General features: G+C 40.1%; 1 protein-coding gene across 2 annotated transcripts in view; it reads right to left on the bottom strand.

The window, feature by feature from the left end:
- Nucleotides 1-8,590: 8,590 nt before the first annotated feature.
- Nucleotides 8,591-24,059, bottom strand: part of DIP2C (disco interacting protein 2 homolog C) — a 348,741-nt gene continuing 333,272 nt past the window's right edge. For both annotated transcript variants that reach the window (XM_083378215.1, XM_083378214.1), the window contains exons 33-38: nt 21,652-21,713; nt 19,653-19,710; nt 18,402-18,476; nt 17,594-17,768; nt 15,552-15,675; nt 8,591-11,754 (exon numbers count right to left, since the gene is read on the bottom strand). In XM_083378215.1, the coding sequence (XP_083234341.1) occupies nt 11,502-11,754; nt 15,552-15,675; nt 17,594-17,768; nt 18,402-18,476; nt 19,653-19,710; nt 21,652-21,713 (747 nt within the window). In that variant the 3' untranslated portion in view covers nt 8,591-11,501. The remainder of the gene's footprint in view (nt 11,755-15,551; nt 15,676-17,593; nt 17,769-18,401; nt 18,477-19,652; nt 19,711-21,651; nt 21,714-24,059) is intronic.

The raw sequence follows: 24,059 nt of genomic DNA, 5'->3' as shown, positions 1-24,059 counted from the left end.
CAGCGCCTTCTAGTTTTTTGTATATGTTACTTTTGACCTTTCCTAGGCTAACAGAGATAACACACATTGTCATCAAAAGATTTTTGTGGTATTGTTGGTTACTTTACTCTGGAAAAGGATGGTATGTGATAAATGTGAAATGCAAATTACCATGGGTTAGCCTGGCTGGTGCAACATGGTGTCAGTTGATTGCCATCAGCTGTTAAAACTTCCCAGAATCCTATCTAAGATATTAAATACAATAACGGGGACAGAAAAAAATAACACCATTTAAAAATGATGCTGAGATAGAAGTTCCACTTAAGCTGTTTTCTGCTAAGAAGGCTCTAAGATACGAAGGCCTTCATTTTACTTCTATATTCATTCACTCTCATCAAAAAAGATTATCACAGGCAGAATCGTGTTTCTTCATAACTCCTTGGTCACCTTTTTATCAAAATGGACTATATATACACACCTTGCATCATCATAAACACAGATTGACTGGAATGTTAGAAATCAGTCATAAATCACACCAGAAACTTCCTGTCCAGCCCACTAGTTCAGAGGTCCCCAACCTTTTGGGCACCAGGGATCGGTTCTGTGGAGAGAGGTTTTCCCATGGACAGGAGCGGGTGTGGCTTTGTGTGCTGCCTACATCTCGCAGATGGGGTTTTGCTTGTTTGTGCAGACCGGTTGCTGGCATGCCGTGGCCCGGTACTGATCCAAGGACTGGGGGTTGGGGACCCCTGCACTAGTTGGTTCTTGAGTCCAGAATAAGCTGGAGCAGTCCTCATTTTAGCAGCCCTTGGGGTTTTACTGGTTTCTTTACTGGTAGAGAATCTCCAAATTTCACTTTTACTTTTTCTCAAGTAATTAGGTGATGGTATCATTCCAACATACTTTCAGTAAGTCAGTGATATAGATAACGTGTATATAGAGGGTTCCAAATCAGAGTGTAGGTAGTCCTTAACTTACAATCATTTGTTTAGTTACAAAGACACTGAAAAAGTGACTTATGACCGTTTTTCACACGACCATTGCAGCACCCCCATTTTGAATGATCAAAATTTGGATGCTTGGCAACTAACCCATATTTATGGGGGTTGCTGTGTCATACAAACAAGTCAGTGTCATAAATATGAGTCATGTGATCACCTTTTGCAACCTTCTGATGGGGAGGTCAGACCCACTTAACAATGGTATTACTAACTTAACTGCAGTAATTCAGTTAACTGTGGCAAGAAAGGTCATAAAATGGGCCAACTTAACAACTGCAGTGATTCACTTAACAACTGTCTTGCTTACCAATAGAAATTTTGGGCATAATTGTGATTGTAAGTCGAGGACTACCTGTATGTTCAGAGGAATTCCTATATGCGGTTGCATCTTTACTGTCCAGTTGGGTCTGTAAAGCTGTCTTGGCATCCTAAGGTCACAATCACAATCTGGATGTTTGGCATTCAGCTTGTACTTAATGACAGTTGCAGCACACCATGGTCACATGATAATTATTTCCAGGCTTCCCTGCTGGCTTCCCGCAAGCAGTCATTGGGGAAACCTGCTGAGAAGTTGCAAGTTGCTCATGTAAATTCCTCCCACCCATGTAATCTTCCCTAATCCCTCATGGGTTTTGGTAGCCATCCATGCACCTTTGTGCTTTGCCTCCCCAGTCACTCACTCACTCACTCACATTCACACACACACACTCCCTGCACCCTTCTTTTGCCACTTTTGCACCCTCTCTGAATTTCACTGCACCTGTCCTACATCTCCCCAGATATCCATGCAGGTCTGCACACCTTTCCAAAGCTCCACTCCACTCTCCAAAGCAGCTTCAATCCCTATCGTTATTTCAATGGATACTCAATCGTTTGTTACTTCATGGACATCAACCTTCCATAAGACTAGACATTAAGTTTTTATTTTTATTTTCTTTTAATCTTAATGCATGTTTTATCAATTTTTTTTCCATTGGAACGTTCGTAGGAAATGGGGAGAATTGGAGAGAAATACTTGGTGCTTAGACGTCTCCACTATGGGTTTCTACTTTAAGTAGAACATAGACAAACTGACTGTGTAATACTAACTTCACAGGTAGTCCACAACTTACAAATGGTAGCTTAGTGATAAGTTAAAGTTGCAACTTTATGAACCAGATTTAAAGTTCTCATGGTCACCCACCCTCCTATGGTCAAGGCAACTGGCTGCATTTATGGTGGCACAGCTGTTTGCAGCATTCTGTGGTTGCATAACTGAGTTTTACAAAAGCTTTGACAAAAATTGAAAACTGCTTTCAGTTTTCAGCAAATCTGGGACCTCATCAAATCATTGGTTCACCTTATCTGGTATTCACTTAATGACTGCTGCTGCTGCAAAAAAAAAGATCGGGTCAGTTACCTCTATTTTACAAATGTTGCAGCTTAAGACTGATGGACGGGCTCCATTACGATCATAAGTTGAGGATTACTTGCATTCTATATAGAAAGGCCTTGTAATGGGCCAGATGTCGTCCAAATGTATCCGCTCAAGGGCGATTCTTGCTAGTACGGAAGCAAGAAGTGAAAGGGCCAGTCTCACTTCCATTTCCTGTGTGGAACTCCACATTTGATCCATATGTGCACGTAGGATTTGAAGCAGTATAGAAGTATAAGTGCAAAATAACTTGCCTGCTGGCTAGTCTAATACAGTTTACTTACTGTCTTGCTGATATAGACACACATACACAAATAAGAAATTAGGAATTGTGGTAATTAAGAATTTCCTTAATATAAAACAGTACAAATATTTGAATTGGAATATTATGTCCTACAGACTCTTAAAATAGTTAAAAAAATTCCACAGACAGAAGGTCCCAGTCTATAATTGTGTCTGTTAATGGTTTCTACACTAAACTCTTCTGTCAGAGAAAAAAACACATTCTTCCACAATCTGCATTTGCTATAAAATGTATTCTTATTTCCTTTTTTCATTTTTACCTCCAGTGAGATCAATGGGATAACAGAAAAAAGGTACATAATGCCCAGGAAAGTTTTGGTTTAGAGAAACTTTCATCAGAGAGATAAGTAGGTAGGGCTCTGGCAATGAATTAAAGGGACCAACAACAGGTAAGTTACCTCTTGGAAGATTGAGGGGACAACTGACTCTGTTGGTCAAATAAAGGAATCTTTATTTGGGGAATTGTTAATAGTTTTGATCTTTTGAAATAGAATCAAATTCATTGGCCAGGTTTAAAGGGTGACTTTATTGTCAAGTGTCTAAGACTTCATTGTAAGAAAAAAAGAAGGGAGGATAATTTAGTAATCAATTAGAGCAAGCAATTGTTTACTACTCTAGTCAGCAGGTGGAAAGGGAGAGAAAGTAACAGAGTGTAGGCCTTTCGGAAAACCACACTCTTCTCCATGGATTTAGTTTAGTTTAGTCTAGTTTAGTCTTATTAAATTTATATGCTGCCCTTCTCCCTGAGGACTCAGGGCGGCTCACAACAATAAAAATAAAAAAACAGAGTAAAAAATTTAAAAGAGAATAAGTGCAAAATTACAAAACAATTTAACCCAATAAAAAGCCTAATTAAAAATCGTAGTCAGTCCAGGCCCGCTTGTTGGAACAACCACGTCTTCAGGTCATGGCGGAAGGACCGAAGGTCAGGGGCCATCCGCAGCTCCGGAAGCAACTCATTCCACAGGGTCGGCGCACCCACAGAGAAGGCTCTCCCCCTGGGGGTCGCCAGCCAGCATTGCCTGACCGACGGAACCCTGAGGAGGCCGACTCTGGGAGCGAACCGGGTGATGGGAGGTTGACAATGGCAGGAGGTGGTCTCACAAGTACCCCGGGCCTAAGCCATGTAGGGCTTTAAAGGTTATTACCAGCACCTTGAATTGCACTCGGAGGATAACTGGAAGCCAATACAGATTGTGCAGGAATGGTGTAACATGGGAGTACCGAGATACTCCCATAAGCACCTGCACGGCCGCATTTTGCACCAGTTGAAGCCTCCGGGTGCTCTTCAAGGGCAGCCCCATGTAAAGAGCATTGCAGTAATCCAGACAAGAAGTGACGAGAGCGTGGGTAACCGTGCATAGGGCATCTCAGTCCAAAAAGGGGCACAACTGGCACACTAGGCGAACGTGTGCAAAGGCCCCCCTGGTCACGGCTGTTAGATGATCTTCCAAGTTAAGCCGTGAATCCAGGACATGCAAGTTGCGAGCCCTTTCTGAGGGAGGCAATACCTCCCCCCCCATCAAAAGACATGGAACTTGTTGGACAATACGAGATGCCGGTATCCACAGCTACTCGGTCTTGGAGGGGCTAAGCCTGAGCATGTTCCTTCCCATCCAGACCCGCACCGCCTCCAGGCACTGGGACATCACGTCAAGGGCATCACTGGGTTGGCTCAGGGTAGAGATGAACAACTGGGTATCATCCGCATATTGGTGATACCTCACCCCAAAGCCACGGATGATCTCGCCCAGCGGCTTCATATAGATGTTAAACAGGAGGGGGGAGAGAACTGACTCCTGAGGCACCCCACAAGTGAGGCGCCTCGAGGTAGATATCTGTCCCCCTGCCAATACAAATTGCGAGCGGCCCGAGAGGTAGGAGAACCACCGTAAAACAGGGCCTCCCACTCCCAACCCCTCGAGCCGTCGTAGCAGGAAACCATGGTAGATGGTATCAAAAGCCGCTGAGAGGTCAAGTAGGACCAGGACAGAGGAACAGCCCCCATCCTGGGCCCGCCAGAGAACATCCACCAGTGCGACCAATGCCGATTCCGTGCTGTAGCCAGGTGTGAAACCGGACTGGTACGGGTCCAGATAGTCCGCTTCATCTAGGAATTGCGGGAGCTGACGCACAACACTCAACAACCTTCGCTACAAAGCGAAGGTTGGAGACAGGACGGTAGTTATTCAACGAGGCCAGGTCCAGAGCAGGCTTCTTGAGGCGGGGCCTCACCACCGCCTCTTTTAAGGCGGAGGGGAAGACACGCTCCATCGAAGAAGCATTGACAACTGCCTGGAGCCAGCCCCGTCACCTCCCAGGCGGCCGAAACCAGCCAGGAGGGACATGGGTCCAGTAAACAAGTTGTAGTGCTCAGTCTACGCATGATCCTGTCCACATTATCCAGAGTCACAGGGTCAAACTCACCCCAAATGGTATGATCAAGACCTGCCCTCTCCACTCCGCCGGATTCCGCCCAGTCGGAGTCCAAGCCAGTCCAGATCTGAGCGATTTTGTCCTGCAGATACTGTACAAATTCCTCAGCCCTACCCTGCAAGGGGTCATCCCTCAGTCCCTGATTAAACAGGGAGCGGGTCACTCTAAACAGGGCGGGCAGGCGGTTATCTGCGGACGCAATGAGAGCAGAAACGTAAACATGGCTTGCCGCTTCCATTGCCACTAGGTTAAGACTTAAGTTCTTAGCTGTGTTCGATCAGATTCGGATCCGCTGGACCTCCAACAGCTCTCTAGGAGTCTTTTCCGGCGCTTCATCTCCTGGAGCTCCTCAGTAAACCAGGGGGCCACCCGGGCTCTGCGCCGGGTCAGAGGCCGCATAAAAGACATTTAAAGTTGCAAGGTCCTGTTAATTCTTTCCAGGCCAATTTTTTTTGGTGCATCAGGAGGGCACTTCCAATGAGGAGCATAATTCTGAGACAAGATGTGCATTCAATGTCCTGTCATGCATCTAGAAAATATGGCCTGTTTTCTGAGCAGATAGGAGGGGGTTGCCACAATATTTTGTTATCAAAGGCAAGAGGAAAAAAATCTTCCATTTCCTCTTTGCTCATCCCTAATAAAAGACCTGCCCAATTTGCTAGCCACCACATTCTGGCAAGGCAAAGCAGCATATGAGATGTTTAATGTACTTTTTTTAAAAAAGAAAAATCCACTCTGCCCTTGCTACAATAGCCCTGACATCTTTAACATTCTCTGTATGGTTCTTCTGTCCCCGACTCAGTAGCAAGTGAATTACATCAAATCCAGCTTTACAAAATTGTTACCTGTTTGTCTAATCTTCCAGGCGTGGCCATCAATGTAACTGATGATTTTGACCACTAGAGGGCGCTCCAGGGTTATACAAACTGACCATCTCCAGATCCTGGCTTTAAAGAGTTTTTTTCAGGGCCGCCTTCAAACATAACTTCAACCAGATCAGGACCTTGAAGTAGCATAGCCATATATCAACCAAAACGTTTGGGAACAAGTAGATACATGGCTTGTGCCGGCTGCAGGAAGACTTTCCCTTGCTTTGTCTTGATGGATAGCAAAGATGCTGTATTGTATGCGACTCAAGAGACAAGCAGAACTTCTGGGTTCCTGCTCAGCTCCTGGGTTAACTGTGCCATGGAGAAAGGGAGCAGTCCTGAAAAAAATAATTCTTGCTCTATTTAATTAACCTTTAATTATAAGGTTAACCCCAGCTACTGCTCATGCTTTGAAATAGATAATCAAAGAAAGTAGTTGCTGGGATTATCATGAGTAGCCACCCTAAGGAACGGACCCTTGGCCACGCCTCCTTCTCCTCCCACCTCCACCCATTTGCCTCCAGCGTTCCTCCTTGGCTGGCCCTCTCCCGCCCATTCTCCCTGGCTAATGGGGCCTTTGCCCCCTCGCCCTGTTCTTTGGCTGCACGGGACAGATAGCTGCCAGCCAATCAGGCGGTGCTGAAAAGTCAGCCTGCGGTGGGCAATGATTTTTTTTTTTAAGTGCTGCAGCTCCACCGCACATTTTGGGGCTTGTTAACTCTGTCACCAGGACACCTCAAGGGGGCTTCACAAAGACATTTTTGCTGGCAACTCAAACGGAGGAGGAGCAAAGCCAGCATGGATTCTGGCATTCCGGGGTGGGGAATTGTGTTCTTTGAAACGCCAAATATTTAATATGAGTGTTCTTATGCAGGCAAAGGTGCTCTGTCGATCTACTTTATTCTGCTCATTTATGCTTATAGAGAGTGTACACTGCATTTGCAATTTGAATGAATGAACCTTTATTATCAAAGTACAACATGTATACATTGAGATTGGCTGAGCCTCCCTTCGTGCCCTCCCACCACAACTCACAATGACAACAAACCCGCCATTTTGTTACACCATGTGAGCTAATTGCACAACACACCGGCCTCGCAAGTCAATCATACACAAAGTTATTTCTTGTTCAAAAGCCTGACAGCCCATGGATAGAAGCTGTTCTTCAGCCTGTTGGTATGGCTGGCTATACTCCTGTATCTCCTACCCGATGGTAAGAGAGTAAAGAGGTACCGACCAGGGTGTGAGAGAGATCCAACCTTTTCAGGGTTACCAAAGAGCAAATAGAATCCTAAATCCATATTAGCAATCAGATACATTGGCAATTGTATTAGATCAGGTTTTTCCAACCTTGGTAATTTTTAAGATGTGTGGATTTCAACTCATGCTGGCTGGGAAATTCTGCGAGTTGAAAATCACATATCTTAAAAGTTGCCAAATTTGAAAGCCATTGTCTTGGATGAAATGATGCAATGGCCAAGAAATATCTTAGCTTTTGGAGTACCTTTGTAGAAAACCAGTTCAAAAATGGCATTCAGCCAGAGAAAGCACTAAAGCGGGTATTCTGTTGGTTACAGTCTTAGCATTAATGCATTTTAATCCATTATCTATTTATATCTATGTATCTGTCTGTCTATCTATCTATCTATCTATCTATCTATCTATCTATCTATCTATCTATCTTATCATTTAGCTGTCATCTATCTACCATTTATCTATATCTATCATCTATCTATAGATGATATAGATAAATGTAATCCATGTAATCATAAAATAATCTGTTTGGGTCATGAATCTATCTTAAATGCACAATTAAAATATAGGGCATCACTCCAGCCTTTATTTGTTACCCATAAATTGGATATTTGCTTTTGGGGTATATTTATCACATTGAAATGACTTTAAGTTAACTAAAAGTTACACTTTACAAAACAACAGAAAAATGTATGTGGAGAGAGCGCTCTTGAAATTCTTTTAAAATCCCCAAAGAACCATTTTGGTAGTTAAGCAAAGAAAAAAAAAACCCCAATTCTTTTCAGAGCAACAAAAATAAAAGCTTTTATTCATTCATTTGAATATAAAACAGGCGTTATCACAGATGTACAAAGCGTACTGGTGTTTTAACATACAAGAAGGTTGCTGTTTGCACATAAAAATTTTTTTTTTTTGGAACTGTGATTGGCTGAGTTACATGGATGTCTCTAACCAGTCACCACACTCTATGAAATAACGCTGCTAACATTCAACTGATAAAAGGGACAATCTCCCCTTGGGTAAAGTGTCAAGCAGGATTAAATATATATAATAAACGAGCACCATGAAGAATCTGCTCCTGTTGCTTAGTTTTGTGTTTCAATGTTCACTGTGAACCCTCCTCCTTCATTTCTTTGTTCGGGGTTGTTTTTTTCTCTTTCTTTTCAGGTGTGCATCAGGTTGATTACATGATTTTGTCTGACTTCAAAAGCACAAGGTCACAAGACAAACAGTTTATACATTCTCATGAATGGTTTATCTACAGTACAATTTCTAATACAGAGCAATCTTTCCTTATTGCTGAATCTGATGGTTACATGTGTGGTTTTTTTCCCCCTCTTCACTTGCATGACAAAACTAGGATATTCAGTTTACATTTACTGTCCTAATTTTTAAGAGTTGAAACGAACAGCAGGTTGCTGAAGCGATCAATGATTAACGGTGCTTGTACGACTGCATTGCAGTCCTTCACACTTCCCCAGGAATGCAAAGTTGTCTTAGTGAAGGTTAAAGAGAGGCCGTCGCAAAGCGACAGCTGGATTTGTGTCAGCAGTAGCAGCGATGTCACTTTAGTTCTTACACGGCAATTAGGCTCATGATCAAGTCGTGAGAACTTTGTAGCAACTTGACATTCTACAAACAGATTGTATTTTTGATGGCCCCACACAGAACAATGTGGCAGAACTCTTCCCTATCCAGTGGTCTTTGGAACATGAGAAATATTCACAGGTGCAAAGAAAATCTGGAAAAAAAATTCATCTGAAACTTAAAATGCAAAAAAAAGAGGTTGCAGTCATGAGATGCTCTGTATTGTACACGCAGGCTACAAACCATTCCTTATCTTTAAGTACTCCCATCTATTAAAGAAAAAAAAAACCAGGATTGACTGGAACCAAATGAAACCTGCAAAGGTGGATCAAAATAACTCCATTCTATATGTGATATAAAGATCCCGTGATGCTTATTCTACAACTTTCTTATGCATGCAAATTTCAATGGATGTTAAGCAATTATTCCGAACCTGTAAAAAAAAATATATTAAAAGAAGATGCTCTTGCTCCTGGTTAATCTTCATCTTCTCATCAAACATTGGTTGACCTGGGGATTACTAAAGGAAAATGAAATCAGCAAAGACGACAAGGAGGAAAACCAGAAACAGAAGAAGCGGTAGATTTACCTGAAGAGATTTAAAAATGGCAAAAATCAGAGCAAGAGGGAAGGGATGAGGGAAAGACAGGGGTGTATATGTGATTTTGTTCCCTTCGCTCCTTGCTCTATTGGCAGATGGAAGGATTTCATCACAACCTTTGAATTTCAGTCCCTCAGTGTGACAAACGTTAGTGGATGCACTGAGCTAGGCCAAATCATTTAGAGAGGGTTTCTGGTTATTGTCCAATAACAAATAAGATACTTTTTCAAAGCAACAACTTTCTACAAAGTGTTAAATAGATGGATCAGCGTTCTCTCCTTGCCCAAATTAAACCAGACAGCAGAGAGACCCTTTGTTTCTTTACAAAAAGCCTTATGCAAAATAACCATCAAAAAGCTAACAAAAATTGTCTTTACCACAAGAAAATAAATCATTAAAAAGTATTAACAAAAACAAAAAATGAACTTGAAAAGGAAAAGATGGCAATTAGTGTGCAACAATATTATGCAGCTAAGGAAAACAGTGCTATATTTCAGACCTGCCTTTTCTAACATCTAAGAAGTGTATGAACATACATGCCAACATTTATGGTCACCTTGAAGGTAAAGAAAAGTATTCTTTGCAGTACACTGTTCAGGTCTTTGGCCACAAGTCAATCTGCTCTGGGAAGTCATAATAAGCAGGCTCTGTCCTGGGTTTAGTTTAGTCCTGCCAGGGTCAGCCTGTCTCCTTGGCTCTTACCCGACAAAACTGCCAAGACTTCAGGGCCCTTGCAATTCAGGCATCCCTCTTGAGGACTGCGGCACCATCGGAGGAAAAGGATGATGGAGGAGAAAGCAGGGCCCTTGTGGGCAGCTAAAGCAAGTTTGGGGGAACAGCCAGCTGGGAGAATTGGGCAGACGGGGGACACTCACCCCAGGATCCTAAAGGGACTGCTTCCCCTCCTGCCCTCGGTATGAGCAAGACAACAAGATTGTGACCTTAGAATCAACTCACTGCCTTGCAAGCAGCAGCAAATTTGTATCTGCTGGTCCTATGGAAGATTCTTTTAGGTGGGGATACTGAGCAATCGAGAACTGCTTTTTCCCCCTAAACGGTTGCGAATAATGTTCATTATCTACAGTGGGAAAAGAGACACCATGCAAGTGATGAGTACTGCATCCTTTTAAAATTTTAAACTCTTTTTTTGTCATTAGTGAATTTATATTTCATATATATATATTTTTGATGTGATACTATCCACTCAAGATAATACAACCTTTTGTTTTTATATTAGCAAACATTGCAAGAGTTTAATATTCTTGAATGTTTCTCTTTTATACTTCTAAAGAGATCAAAATAAATTAAAGGTTTTGTACATAATTACAGAAGTAGTTAACTTATTTTATCTTTTTAGTTTAGTACAAAGATATTTGCAAGTTCATTGCCGAAATACACCTTATTTATAAAGATCTGTTCATTCTAACACTAATAATCAAAGGCTCTTTTTACCTCTGAACTTCAGCATTTCCAGGAGAGAAAGCTGTTAAAAACTCTAATTTGAGAAGGTGCTGTTCTGAGTATTTTTCTCGTACCTCAATGTAGCTTCCTAGGTGGATGGAATAGAAAATGGCTTAAAATTAGTAATGGATCCATAGTGAGAAAAGTTTGTTTTTATACAGACATTTTAAAAAAGAAGCAAACCAAAACAATTCAATCATATCATGAGCTGTTCAAAAATATCCGTGTGTGGGTGAATGGCTAGGTGGGGGAAGATTTTTAAAAAAAAAGCTAGTTCAGTTTAACGTAAGATACAAAGCCTATTACTTAGAAAGCAGTATTCGTCCCAATAAGCAAAAAATAATCTTATTTTAAAAAGTCTAGTAATGGGCTTTCCAACAAACCGAAGGCAGTACCCCAAAGTCCTTCTGTGCTAAAATGTAGTGGTAAAAGAAACACATTTCACATTTTTTATGTCCTGCCAATAATGGGTGCTTCAATAAATCTAAGAGAAATAGTTCCATTCTGAAGACCGTTACTTGTACATTGTTTAGTGTACGTAAAAAAGTGTTTTATACATTAGAGTCCAGTCCATGGGAAACCTTAAAGATATAAGATTACATATTATAGGCCACATAGATCGGATCTAACTGGTCTGCCAAAAATCCATCTCGTAGGTGCATTCGCTGCTTCTCTCCACGGGAGTTGATAGGGATGACTCCAACGTCCACCACCACCACAACCCCAACAATCAGATAGTGTTCCTCCAGGACCACGTTGGTGACCAAGGGAACCAGGTCTAAGGCTTCTTGCTCTGATCCATCCAGTTCAACGACAACGACCAACAAATTTGTCCAGGTAAACACCGCGCTGGAAGGTGATGAGGAAAATTATATCAATACACTCCATGCACGGGAAAGAGGAGAGCCAACATAATTACTGCACTACTTTGGAAGGATAATGTCTACATCAACTTTGAAATGGACCTGTTTTTATAGAGAGGCAGAGAAGAGGACTTTCAATCAGTTTGGTTAAATTTCCTGGAGCTGTTCAATGTCATCCATTTCTGGGCAACATACATATATATTTAACTATTGCTTGCCCTTTAAAAAAATTAATGTCGTAGAAAGTGTTTATACTTGTGATTCTATTGACTTATTTGGTTTGATAAACTGTTTTCCATCTTTCACTAATAAAGAAAAACAAAAAAAAAGCAACATAGGCATTGAATTCATCAGTTCATGCTAAAATGTAAACCAATTTGTTTAATCTGTAATGCAGAGCTCATGGTGGCTATTTTCTTTAATGGAATTGTCCCTAACTGCCTCTTTGGGGAAAATATGCAAGTCTTAAATGCAAATGAAAAATAAATATATTCCTGGTTCCTGAAACTTTGATGAGTTGCTTAAATCACCAATCCTGTGTGCATTTTCTAGTCTTCTGAATAACCCAAATGACTCTTTGGTATATTCATCACTGAATAAGACACCTATTTCATTCATTCAACGAATAACATGGCTGCCCAACCTACAAATGTGACTTTGGGCAGCTAACATAAAATAAGAATGCCAAGCAAAAAAACCTAAACATGTATTATGCTGAAGACAGCTTTGTCTATGCTGGCTCAATGTCTTGAGGGAAAATTCAGGTGTTTAGTGCCTTATGAACTTATAGTCAGGGCCATCTAGTGACAGTATGCTACTCCCAGGTAAGCTACAAAGATTTGCCTCTTTGGTTCCACAAGGTGACACTGCTTAACAGAGAGGACCCCAGACATGGCCACTCTATTTGATCTTGTGGAATGGGCCAAAATAGTAAGAAATAAATGACAGAATAACTTGTCCCTGTGTCATGCAAGGCTTTGCAAACAATAAACAGCAGCTCTAATTGCACCTACTGAAAGCCAAGGTAGCTAATGAAACAGGGTGTAACATGGGCATATGTTGGATCTTTGAATTAGATCAGTGTTTCTCAACCTGAGCAATTTAAAGTGTGTGTACGTCAACTCCCAGAATCCTCTAGACAGTATGCTGGCTGGGGAATTCTAGGAACTGAAAATTCACATATTGCTTCAGTTGAAGAAAACTGGATTAAACAAAGGGGTCAAAGAACTGTGGTTATTTTACCATGGCCATAGCTATTGAAAAACCTTAAGGTCTCAGTACCTCATTCTTTTGCGGATAGTCTTTTAAGATTCCTGTGCTTAACCATTTCACTTCTCTTGTTAGTGGGAGGGAGGTGGGAGGTTAGGAAATATGAAGAATGAATGAATGAATGAATGAATGCCTGTTATATCCAATGCACTTGATAATTCCTAGTGCCTGATTAGTTTTTTTTAGCTGAGCTAGTGATAATGATTATAGAGATACAGGGAGTGCAGAATTATTAGGCAAATGAGTATTTTGACCACATCATCCTCTTTATGCATGTTGTCTTACTCCAAGCTGTATAGGCTCGAAAGCCTACTACCAATTAAGCATATTAGGTGATGTGCATCTCTGTAATGAGAAGGGGTGTGGTCTAATGACATCAACACCCTGTATCAGGTGTGCATAATTATTAGGCAACTTCCTTTCCTTTGGCAAAATGGGTCAAAAGAAGGACTTGACAGGCTCAGAAAAGTCAAAAATAGTGAGATATCTTGCAGAGGGATGCAGCACTCTTAAAATTGCAAAGCTTCTGAAGCGTGATCATCGAACAATCAAGCGTTTCATTCAAAATAGTCAACAGGGTCGCAAGAAGCGTGTGGAGAAACCAAGGCGCAAAATAACTGCCCATGAACTGAGAAAAGTCAAGCGTGCAGCTGCCAAGATGCCACTTGCCACCAGTTTGGCCATATTTCAGAGCTGCAACATCACTGGAGTGCCCAAAAGCACAAGGTGTGCAATACTCAGAGACATGGCCAAGGTAAGAAAGGCTGAAAGACGACCACCACTGAACAAGACACACAAGCTGAAACGTCAAGACTGGGCCAAGAAATATCTCAAGACTGATTTTTCTAAGGTTTTATGGACTGATGAAATGAGAGTGAGTCTTGATGGGCCAGATGGATGGGCCCGTGGCTGGATTGGTAAAGGGCAGAGAGCTCCAGTCCGACTCAGACGCCAGCAAGGTGGAGGTGGAGTACTGGTTTGGGCTGGTATCATCAAAGATGAGCTTGTGGGGCCTTTTCGGGTTGAGGATGGAGTCAAGCTCAACTCCCAGTCCTACTGCCAGTTTCTGGAAGACACCTTCTTCAAGCAGTGGTACAGGAAGAAGTCTGCATCCTTCAAGAAAAACATGATTTTCATGCAGGACAATGCTCCATCACACGCGTCCAAGTACTCCACAGCGTGGCTGGCAAGAAAGGGTATAAAAGCAGGAAATCTAATGACATGGCCTCCTTGTTCACCTGATCTGAACCCCATTGAGAACCTGTGGTCCATCATCAAATGTGAGATTTACAAGGAGGGAAAACAGTACACCTCTCTGAACAGTGTCTGGGAGGCTGTGGTTGCTGCTGCATGCAATGTTGATGGTGAACAGATCAAAACACTGACAGAATCCATGGATGGCAGGCTTTTGAGTGTCCTTGCAAAGAAAGGTGGCTATATTGGTCACTGATTTGTTTTTGTTATGTTTTTGAATGTCAGAAATGTATATTTGTGAATGTTGAGATGTTATATTGGTTTCACTGGTAAAAATAAATAATTGAAATGGGTATATATTTGTTTTTTGTTAAGTTGCCTAATAATTATGCACAGTAATAGTCACCTGCACACACAGATATCCCCCTAAAATAGCTATAACTAAAAACAAACTAAACACTACTTCCAAAAATATTCAGCTTTGATATTAATGAGTTTTTTGGGTTCATTGAGAACATGGTTGTTGTTCAATAATAAAATTAATCCTCAAAAATACAACTTGCCTAATAATTCTGCACTCCCTGTATGTGTAAATTAACTTTTGTCCTAAAAGTAAAGGAGTCCTCCAGATTTTACTCTGATAGTCATTGATTATATGGAATGGTGCTCATCTTTGTTTTGAGGGCCACTGAGTCAGTACTATCCAAAGAGATTTCCGCATTAATGTGGCCAGCATGATGTCACAGAGCACTGTTCCTTTGCCACCAAGTGATACCTATTTATCTACTTGCATTTGCATGCTTTTGAGTTGCTAAATTGGTAGGAGCTGGGACAAGAATGGGAGCTCATCCCATCACGTGGAGCTAGGGTTGAACTTGGGCTGCCGGCTTTCCAGACAACAAGCCCATTGTCTTAACCTCCAAGTCCCCATGCCGCCTCTGGATTTTCTCTTACAGTGACAAAACCCCTCAATCCTGCAGATGTCTCCAAAAAAGGAAAGTTTCAATATCTGAGCTGCAAAATTCTAAGCAACAGCCTTTGCAGCTAGATACAGTTATTAAAAAAAGGGGGAGAACTGCACTTACAGAGTTCTTGTGATCAGGAATCCTCTTTTAGGATCTTGTTCCAATGCTTGACACTCTAGAACCAGATAGGTAATTGCACGGTGAGAGGGAGCTGTACTCCCCCATCCCATACCAACTGTATATTGGTGCAAATAAACCTGATCCAAATAAATCTGCACCCGGTCCAAAGAGAGATGTTGGCACTGTTCAAACAAATGCATGCATTCACACAGCGAAACCTGTACCCAGTACCTACCATTCCGTAATGCTTTTGTGTGCTCTAATTACTGATGTCTCTATATCTATGGGATGGTACCGCATTCCTCGCAATTCCATGGCTTCATCTAATGCACCTACTACGTAAAGTGCATCGTGTCGTTCTGATACCACAAGAGGAAAAAGAAAAAGAAAAATAGTTCATTACGCAAAACCACATCAGTGATAAAAGAATTATCTAACACTGAATTTACAGTTGGTTTATTTTTTAGGAAAAGCTTTTTCCAACATGGCTTGGAATTCTGGGAACTGTAGTCTCAACCTCTCTGGACAATGCCTTTGTATTATGAGTGGGAGAGGCTGGTTTCTGTTTCAATTTCTTATACATGATTTCAAGATTATATATAATAATAAAGGTGAAATACAGACATTTTTTAAAAAAATAAAAGGCACCTGATTAATACAAAAGCAGCAGTTAAAATAGATTTGTATTTATTTCCTCCCCTACTTCTCCTTGACATTTTTTCTTAAAGCAGCTCATTATGGACCATAGAACAGTTAAAAAAATAAACTAATTTATAATAATGTCATACAAAATTAGTTAAGGTTGGAGCAGGAAGTAAAGGAAAGGTGTCCTTGCAGATTTTACTGACCAAATGGGGTGGTGCTTATCTCCCGTTTCAAGGCCATTGAGCCAGTGTTGTCCAAAGACATTTCTGTGGGTCATGTGGCCAGCATGATGTCACGGAGCACTGTTACCTTCCCAGCATGGTGGTACCCATTTATCTACTTGCATTTGCATGTTTTCAAACTGCTAGGTGAGCTGGAACTAGGCAAAGACAGGTGCTCATCCTGTCAGGCAATACTCTGGTCTCAAACCCAGGCTGTCACTGAGAAGCCCAGCATCTTAACCATTGAGCCACCCTAAGTAGGTTTAAGCAGGACCATTAAAAATAAAATACAATAAGAACTAATTACAGATAATAAAACTTTGAAGACTGATTTTGCTCAAGACATGACTGTATAAATGTAGGCAACCTTTTGCCCACACTTAATTCCCTTTTAGGGTGATGATAGTTTAGAATTGCTTCTGGAGTCTCTTTCTCCAGGTTTTATAGTGGAAATGGAATGTGGATGGAACTATGTCACAAATTTGGATGAACCAAATTCTATTTTTCTGTTTTGGAAGGAGAGGGACTAACTGTTGTGCCTGTTTTAGCCTTTACACTACATCTTGGTTTCTGAGGCCCAGACTGAGGACTTGAACTCTGGATCAACATAAATGTGGCCAGGAAACCAACTAGAGTCAATTTGCTTTACTTTTACACTTAATGAAAATTGAGTATAAATATTATTACTCTCCAAGATTACTTGATTAATAAATATATTCTTATTTTTATTCTTATTCTCATATTGAAAATTAGAATTTTGGGAGCAATTCTGGTTTTGTTGGGGAAGCATGCAAAATATTTCTTTTGGATAATACATCTCTGCATACCAGAGGGGATGCTAGGGATGCAAAAGTGGGTTCGTGCCCACTGTAAGGTAACTTCTTCTAGCCAAAGCATATAATTCTTCTCATCCTTTCTACAGTCATAAACTGACATAAAAACAACAGAACTGCTGAGAAAATATTGCATAATGTACTGCAACTATGAACCACTCTCCCAAAGCTGTGCTGGGTACATTATTTTCAAAACTTTTTTTGATAATAATTTTATTAGTTTGTCAAAATATAAAGTACAAAGAAAAATTAGAAGAGTAATAGAAGACTAGAAAAAGGGGGAGGGAAAAGGAGCAGAAAAGAAAAAGGCACCAACTTTCGATAAAAAAATCAGTTTGATCTTCTCTGCTTCTCATTACTGTGGAGAGTGATATATACCTCTATTGACTCATTAATCTTCATCCTAGTTCATATTAAGAGAATCCCCTATATATAAATTCAATCTTTTTTTAACCCTAAAAGGAGAAAACACCTCCCCTAGTTTAGATATTTTACTAACTTTAAGCAACACTAAAATATTATGCATAAAAAGGAAAACAAAACAACGAAAACTTTCAAAAATTAACCAAAGAACTCACCCCCATTTGCATCTGTAAGTTCTGTTCTCCTCAAGAATCCCAGGTAGCCAGTTCGTGCCCAGATAGTTTGTGTGTCTCCAAAACTCAGTCTTGAGTTAAAATGATCTGATTGTAGGGATTCATCGCCATAGATTGTAAAATATCCACTGGCATTGTGAGCACTGTGAACCCATATCTACATGAAGTGGGAGAAATATGTTTTAATTGGAAGGAAAGCTTCATTTGCTTCAAAAAGTTCTAAACCTTTGGTCTTTTCATAAGAGGCCTTCGCTAAAAGGAACATCAATTTACTCTCCAATAAATTAAGGTTTGAGTATCACTGGTAGCCTTTAATGTGGACCCCAATGATTATGGTTTCTCAAGATTACCACATCTTGTAAAATGTGGTATTCCCCCCAACATGTCACAAGATTTCAGGCAGAACTTTTTTAAAAAGCAGCAGTAAAAACAGCCAACCAACATCCTTTGCAGTGGGTGAGTACTGTCAAAAATCATGCATTCATCGGCAATTATGTGCTGCATGTACAAAAGGTATTTTCCTGGAGTAGCATCTGATTAAATATAGTCAGAAAGAAAGAAGGAGAAGGAAGTCTTAGAAAAATTAACGACTCTTAAATATGACAATGCAAAGCAGATAGTAACTTGTCTACCATTAATTCCACACACATTCATTAAACTGTGCGATACATCACCTGCTAGACCAGCCTGTTTGCCACACACTGCCCAAATAATGCTATGAGAAAAAGGAGTTGACTTGTAATCAACTTCTCTCATTCAGCTTTGACCTTGGTACAGGTGTGTGACTTACTTCTCCAAGATGAGAGTCGCCAAGGGGGCCCTTTGTTTCTGGATTAGCAATAATGATACGAACTCCCGGGAGGATCTATTGAAAGACAAAATGAATCATATTTGGTCAAGAGCCAGGTTGTGTCTATATTGTTTCATGCAAAAACTAAACTTTCCTGCCTCATTTCTGAATTCTTTAAGAAACACGGCAGGCTTCCCAAAAGGAAAGAGGTGGGTGCAACTTCTCCAAGGAAAGTGACACCATACTCAGCTTTGTAAATTCATTATTGTGAATTAGTTCTTCTCTAAGGAGGATGAGTCATCAGTCTTGGTGTTTTTTCACTTGTGCCCAAAATGATGGCCACCAGCAGTGCTAATGATCTGGAAAGCATATGGTAAGCACATATTCTGCATATATAAGAATCCAGATGCAATTTCTTAAAATGAGTTCCCTCTGGAATTATTACCAATTAGCATAGACCAGAGTGAAGTCTTATGGAGCTCAGATGCACATTCTTTCCAAAATGTGGGTGGTGGTGAGGAGAATCATGGAGATTGGCTCCAAATCCCAAATTTTCTGTTCATTCCTTAATCATCCAATCATTTTGCTTTCCACATATCTTCTCTCTCTCTCTTTCCCTCTCCCTCTCTCTCTCTCTCACACACACACACATGCATTGCAATGTATCTATTGTCTTAGGAAGGTAGAAGCTACATAGCATCTTTCTTTCTTCTACACCCATCTATTGACCTCTATTCACACATTTCCCCTTACATCCTCTCATTCATATTTTCCCCGTTGCAAAGTTTCCTTCCTCTCATTCATACATTTTATCTCATTCACACAGTTTCATTCAACCTTTCTACCATGGAGAGTTGAGAAAAATGGGCACCTCTTTCTTTGTGGGATAATAGGGAAATAAAAACAGCATACATTAAAACTCCAAAGTTTCATGTGTCCTTCAGACCAGTTTGTCTACAAGTGATATAAATAATATTGATACAAATGGATGAAAAGCTTTGATATAAATAATTTTTCCCAACTTGAGGAAGTCCAGGTGGTTTAGATTTAACCCTGAGAAGACCAAAGGCATGCTTGAGATACCATCAAATGATGGGAAATATTGATCTTTAATATCAAGAAACCATAACGAATTCACTCATTTCACAACTTAATAATGCGCATGACTCTGCAAATAATCATATATCTGCATGCATTAAAATAATTGTTTAATCACTCTATTCAGATGGTTAAGAATTTTTATACTTTTACCTTTCCTGATTCCATGAGAGGCAAACTGTGGGGAGATCCTCTTTCTACTAAACGCACTCTGAAAATAAAAAATATATATAGAATAATTATGAATGCACAAAAACTGCAGCACCAGATGTACATACAGAGTTACATCATTCAAGTATCTGTATTTCAGCCATTACATTAAAACTTGCTTAATACATTTAACTTAACTGAGATACATTTTCAGCCTTGCCCTTTTCTCCTGCTCTTTCCTGGCTCTGCCTAATTATCGGAATTCAGTTGCAGAAGTCAACTGAAAAAGCTGAAATCAACTTATATAGTTAAGACTTTGCAGGGAGAAGATAGTGCAGGTCAAGGAAGGATAGACCTAAGAAAGCAGAACATTTGACAAAAGGACAGTTGTTGCTGCTGATTTTTTTTCACTGTACCTCAGCTGCATCTAGAGATGCTCAATTCTTTTTCCAGGATAGACTATTAATCTACGTGAAATTGCTTCCTGACCTTGTAGAATATGCAGCTTTCGTACATCAGAGCCAGAAAAAGAGGAATAAAAAGAGTAATTTATATTTATATACTCCTTCAAAACAGCAATTTGTCAAACAGGTCAATCTGAACATTGACTTCTCTTTGTCATCCCTGCTATTCCTTTGAAAAATGATAGACTGGTTTTAATAACTATTTATTAAATAATTATTTATATAGCATATCCCCTACAAAGTTAAAAAAAAGATTGTATCTGGGAGATTGCAAACAGCAACTAGACCGTAGAGATAGAGCCTTTCAATCATGTCCCTGAGTTTGTGTTTCAACTGGGATTGAATTCAGTGCTCACACTGGCCTGAGAGATTTGCAGAACAGAGGCTAAGAGGAACGACCCAGCATCTTTGATAACAATCAAAAATATACAAATATAAATTTGTATATAAATGTAAAAAACAACAAATATAGAAAGGTTGTGTAGTGCTTTGGATTCAAAAGGGGGGGAGTGCTTTTGGGAATAAATGAGTACACAGGTAGCATCAGGAATAGCCATTTTTATTCTGTATTCTGAAGCTCCTTTGAATCCCTATTCTAAGCCTTTCTCTGAATCGTATCCGCTTGGCTTCAATCCAGTACTAATTTTCCAATGAGCACCGAGCAAATAGCTAAACCCTCCAATTAGTTCTGTACAGAAAAGCAAGAGACCATCAAAAGTTGTTTTGTCCTTTTAATAAAGTCTCTCAAACAACTCCTATTTGGGTCCTACAGACAAACATAATCACATGGAAGACTGCATTTTAGTTTTTAAAAAGAATATTCATCCACAAAAGGTTTATTCATCCAAGTTCCAAATCTCTCCTCTTACATCACCATATATTGGCCAGAGGTGCACATGAAAACGAAGGCTAAAATTTCAACAGCCTTTACTGCACCTGTTCCTTCAAATGTCATTCCTACAGTAGAATTTGCATCTGCCAGGTTCATAAAACAGGCCAAGAAGCAGCTGTAGGGGGCATTGGCCATGCTATGGGATGCTGATAGATATAGGAAGAAAGAAGGCAGGAATATGTATTTATTTATTGGATTTCTGTGCTGCCCATTTTGGCCGGAGGCAACTCTGAGTGCTTACAAACATGAAAACCAAAAAACATTAGAAAGATAAAACAGTGACAACAATAATCAGTTATACTAAAAATATATCATTAAAAGATTAAAAGGGGGAGAGAAAATAGCAGGAATAACACAGGGGGAGTAGGGGGGGTCTTCTCTCAGTCTACTAACCCCCCCAGAGTGATACTCTCCCCCACACCAAATACAGTTAGTTTTGAATTATGCAAAAGGACTATGATGAACCAATGTGCTTTTAATTTAATGATGTAAAAATGCCATCTGAAAATCCAGTTCTTTCAAATAACTGCATTCCTTTCTCTTGCTATATTTAAAATATATGCCTTTTATACTTATGTGAATCACACATGGTGATGTTCCTAAATTTCTAGCATGAATTTCGCAACATTAAAGTAAAAAATCACACCTGTCATGTCTGAGAGCCCTCATGTCAACATACACAGTGGTTGGGTCTGGCCCAGATGTTCCCTGTAAAAGAAACATTTCATTTAGCTTCTGAAGTAATAGGTTGTCCCTACATTTTAATTATTGCTACAGTTTTAAAACAGCAAATCCTTTATACTGCATGGTAAAAAAAACAAAGACCACATTATGTATGCTTTGTATCTGTATGTATGTGGAGATCTAATCATCTCTTCCTTCACTGTAAACATAATTTCTAGTTTCTCACCTTCCTGAAATTGAGTCTCAATGGAAAAATAATGAAGGGTGTCCAAGTTGGGAAATTCTAAAGAAACAGAATTGGCTGAAGACAACACAGCCCATAAAAGTCCAAGCACGTAATTAAGTTTCCTGAGACACATATGCAAAGGCTCTATATAAAGTTGAAAATGTTTTAAAGCAACACATTTGATATTAACATATAGAAATTGAGGAAGCACAGTTATTCTGTTACTTTAAAACATTATATTTTAAAAAGCAGCACACTAATTTGTTCATGGCCATGTCACCCACAATACAGCAATTCTTTCTATGAACTTGTGCTTATGTTCTTTCTATGCTAAGACTGGGTTCACACACTATAACGAACCATGGTTTGTTGAGTGGGATCACCCAGGACCAAAACATGGTTTACAAATTACACAGGCTGAATTTACACTGAGTGTTCAATGAACAAACTGGCTTAGTATATCATGTGAAGTAGCCCAAGAGAGACTTGCACCTCAATGCAATTGAAAGAAAAAATAAGGCATGGGGATTTGAGCTAAGTACTATGCAATATAACCCAGGTCAGATTATTTGGATTAGAAACTAGATGCATTAAACCACATTGCTTTCTAATCACTTTCAGGTTATATTGCAACTGACACTGCAAAGCCACTTCATGTGTTTGGAGATGCTTTAAGACTTAAAGTGGCCAACCTGTCCTGTGCAACGTACTAAAAATGTGCATTCAAAGGAAGGCGTGTTCTTATTGGTTCATTTTACAGTATACATCTGTTGACAGAAACTCCTAAATCTGGATATGCCTAAAGAAGAGACAGCGATTATGCTAGCACATGTTTAATGAGAACTAGTTTGGTATTCCAGCTTCAGGTTTGCTCTCAGCCACAGATGCTCACAGAATAACTGCTGCTCAGTCACTCTTTCTCAGCTAAATTGCTATCATGGGGAAAAATTGGAGAAGGTGTTATATATATATACTGCCTTGAGCTTTTGAAGGAAAGTTGGACAATAAAGAAATGGAAAACTATCGGGACATCTACAAAAATGAAGCAAGCCAGCACAATGTTGAAAAAGGATGGACCCTGGACTTGGACACTGGACTCTTTCAAGTTTTCAGGCTGGTTTTTTTTGGGGGGGGGGGCACTCCTCCTCATTTCTTGGCACTCCTTAAAAAAAATCAGGTTCTATGCTAAGGAAAGCAGAAGCATCTAAAAGAATGTACTAAATGTACTAAACGTTGACCGGCATCCCATCACCAGGAGGGCAAGAGAAAATTACAGGAGGGCATCACTAGGCAACTTGGCATGATGTCAACACCTCGTATTGTGGTGTTGGCATATAGGGGCTTTAGCATAGCTCTCAATGTACTAATATATTCAGCAGTACCAGCAGCGTAACAGACTAGTGCCGAGAGCGGAGAAGCCCATCGCCATAACCGAAAAAGAGGAAGAGTGGGAGAAAATCACTCTATAAAAAGAGATAGTCCTCGACTTACGACCACAATCAAGCCCAAAATTTCTGTTGTTAAGTTAGATGTTTGTAAAGTGAGTTTTGCCCCATTTTATGACCATTCTTGCCACAGTTGTTAAGTGAATCACTGCAGTTGACAAATTAGTAACCTGGTTGTTAAGTGAATCTGACTTCCCTATTGACTTCGTTTGTCAAAAGGTTTCAAAAGGCGACCACATGACCCCAGGACACAGCAATAGTCATAGATACGAACCAGTTGCCAAGCATCTGAATTTTGATGATATGATCATGGCGATGCTGCAAAGATCATAACTATGAAACATGGTCATAAATCACATATTTCAGTGCTGTTGTAACTTTGAACTGTTGTAAGTTGAGGACTACCTGTATTACATTAGGAACTGTTTTCATGATTGATCAGAAGCAGTTTATAAAATTCAGTTGTGACCATTTGTACATTGAAGGTCACACCTGGATGTTGTTTTTTAGAACACATTCCCAAGCATGTTACAAAGTGTTGGTTAACTTTGGATGAAGACTATATCTGGATAACACCTACTAATTATTTCATTTCTTTACACAAAATTTTCTTCCCTTGACATTTCCTGGCCAATTCTGGCTATTGCATTGAATCACGCAAATCATGTGTACATCCCCACTCAAAAGGTCTCAGCTGAT

Source organism: Vipera ursinii (genome assembly GCF_947247035.1).
Source record: "Vipera ursinii genome assembly, chromosome: Z".
Taxonomy (NCBI): domain Eukaryota; kingdom Metazoa; phylum Chordata; class Lepidosauria; order Squamata; family Viperidae; genus Vipera; species Vipera ursinii.
This window is presented reverse-complemented; position numbering and strand designations above follow the sequence as displayed.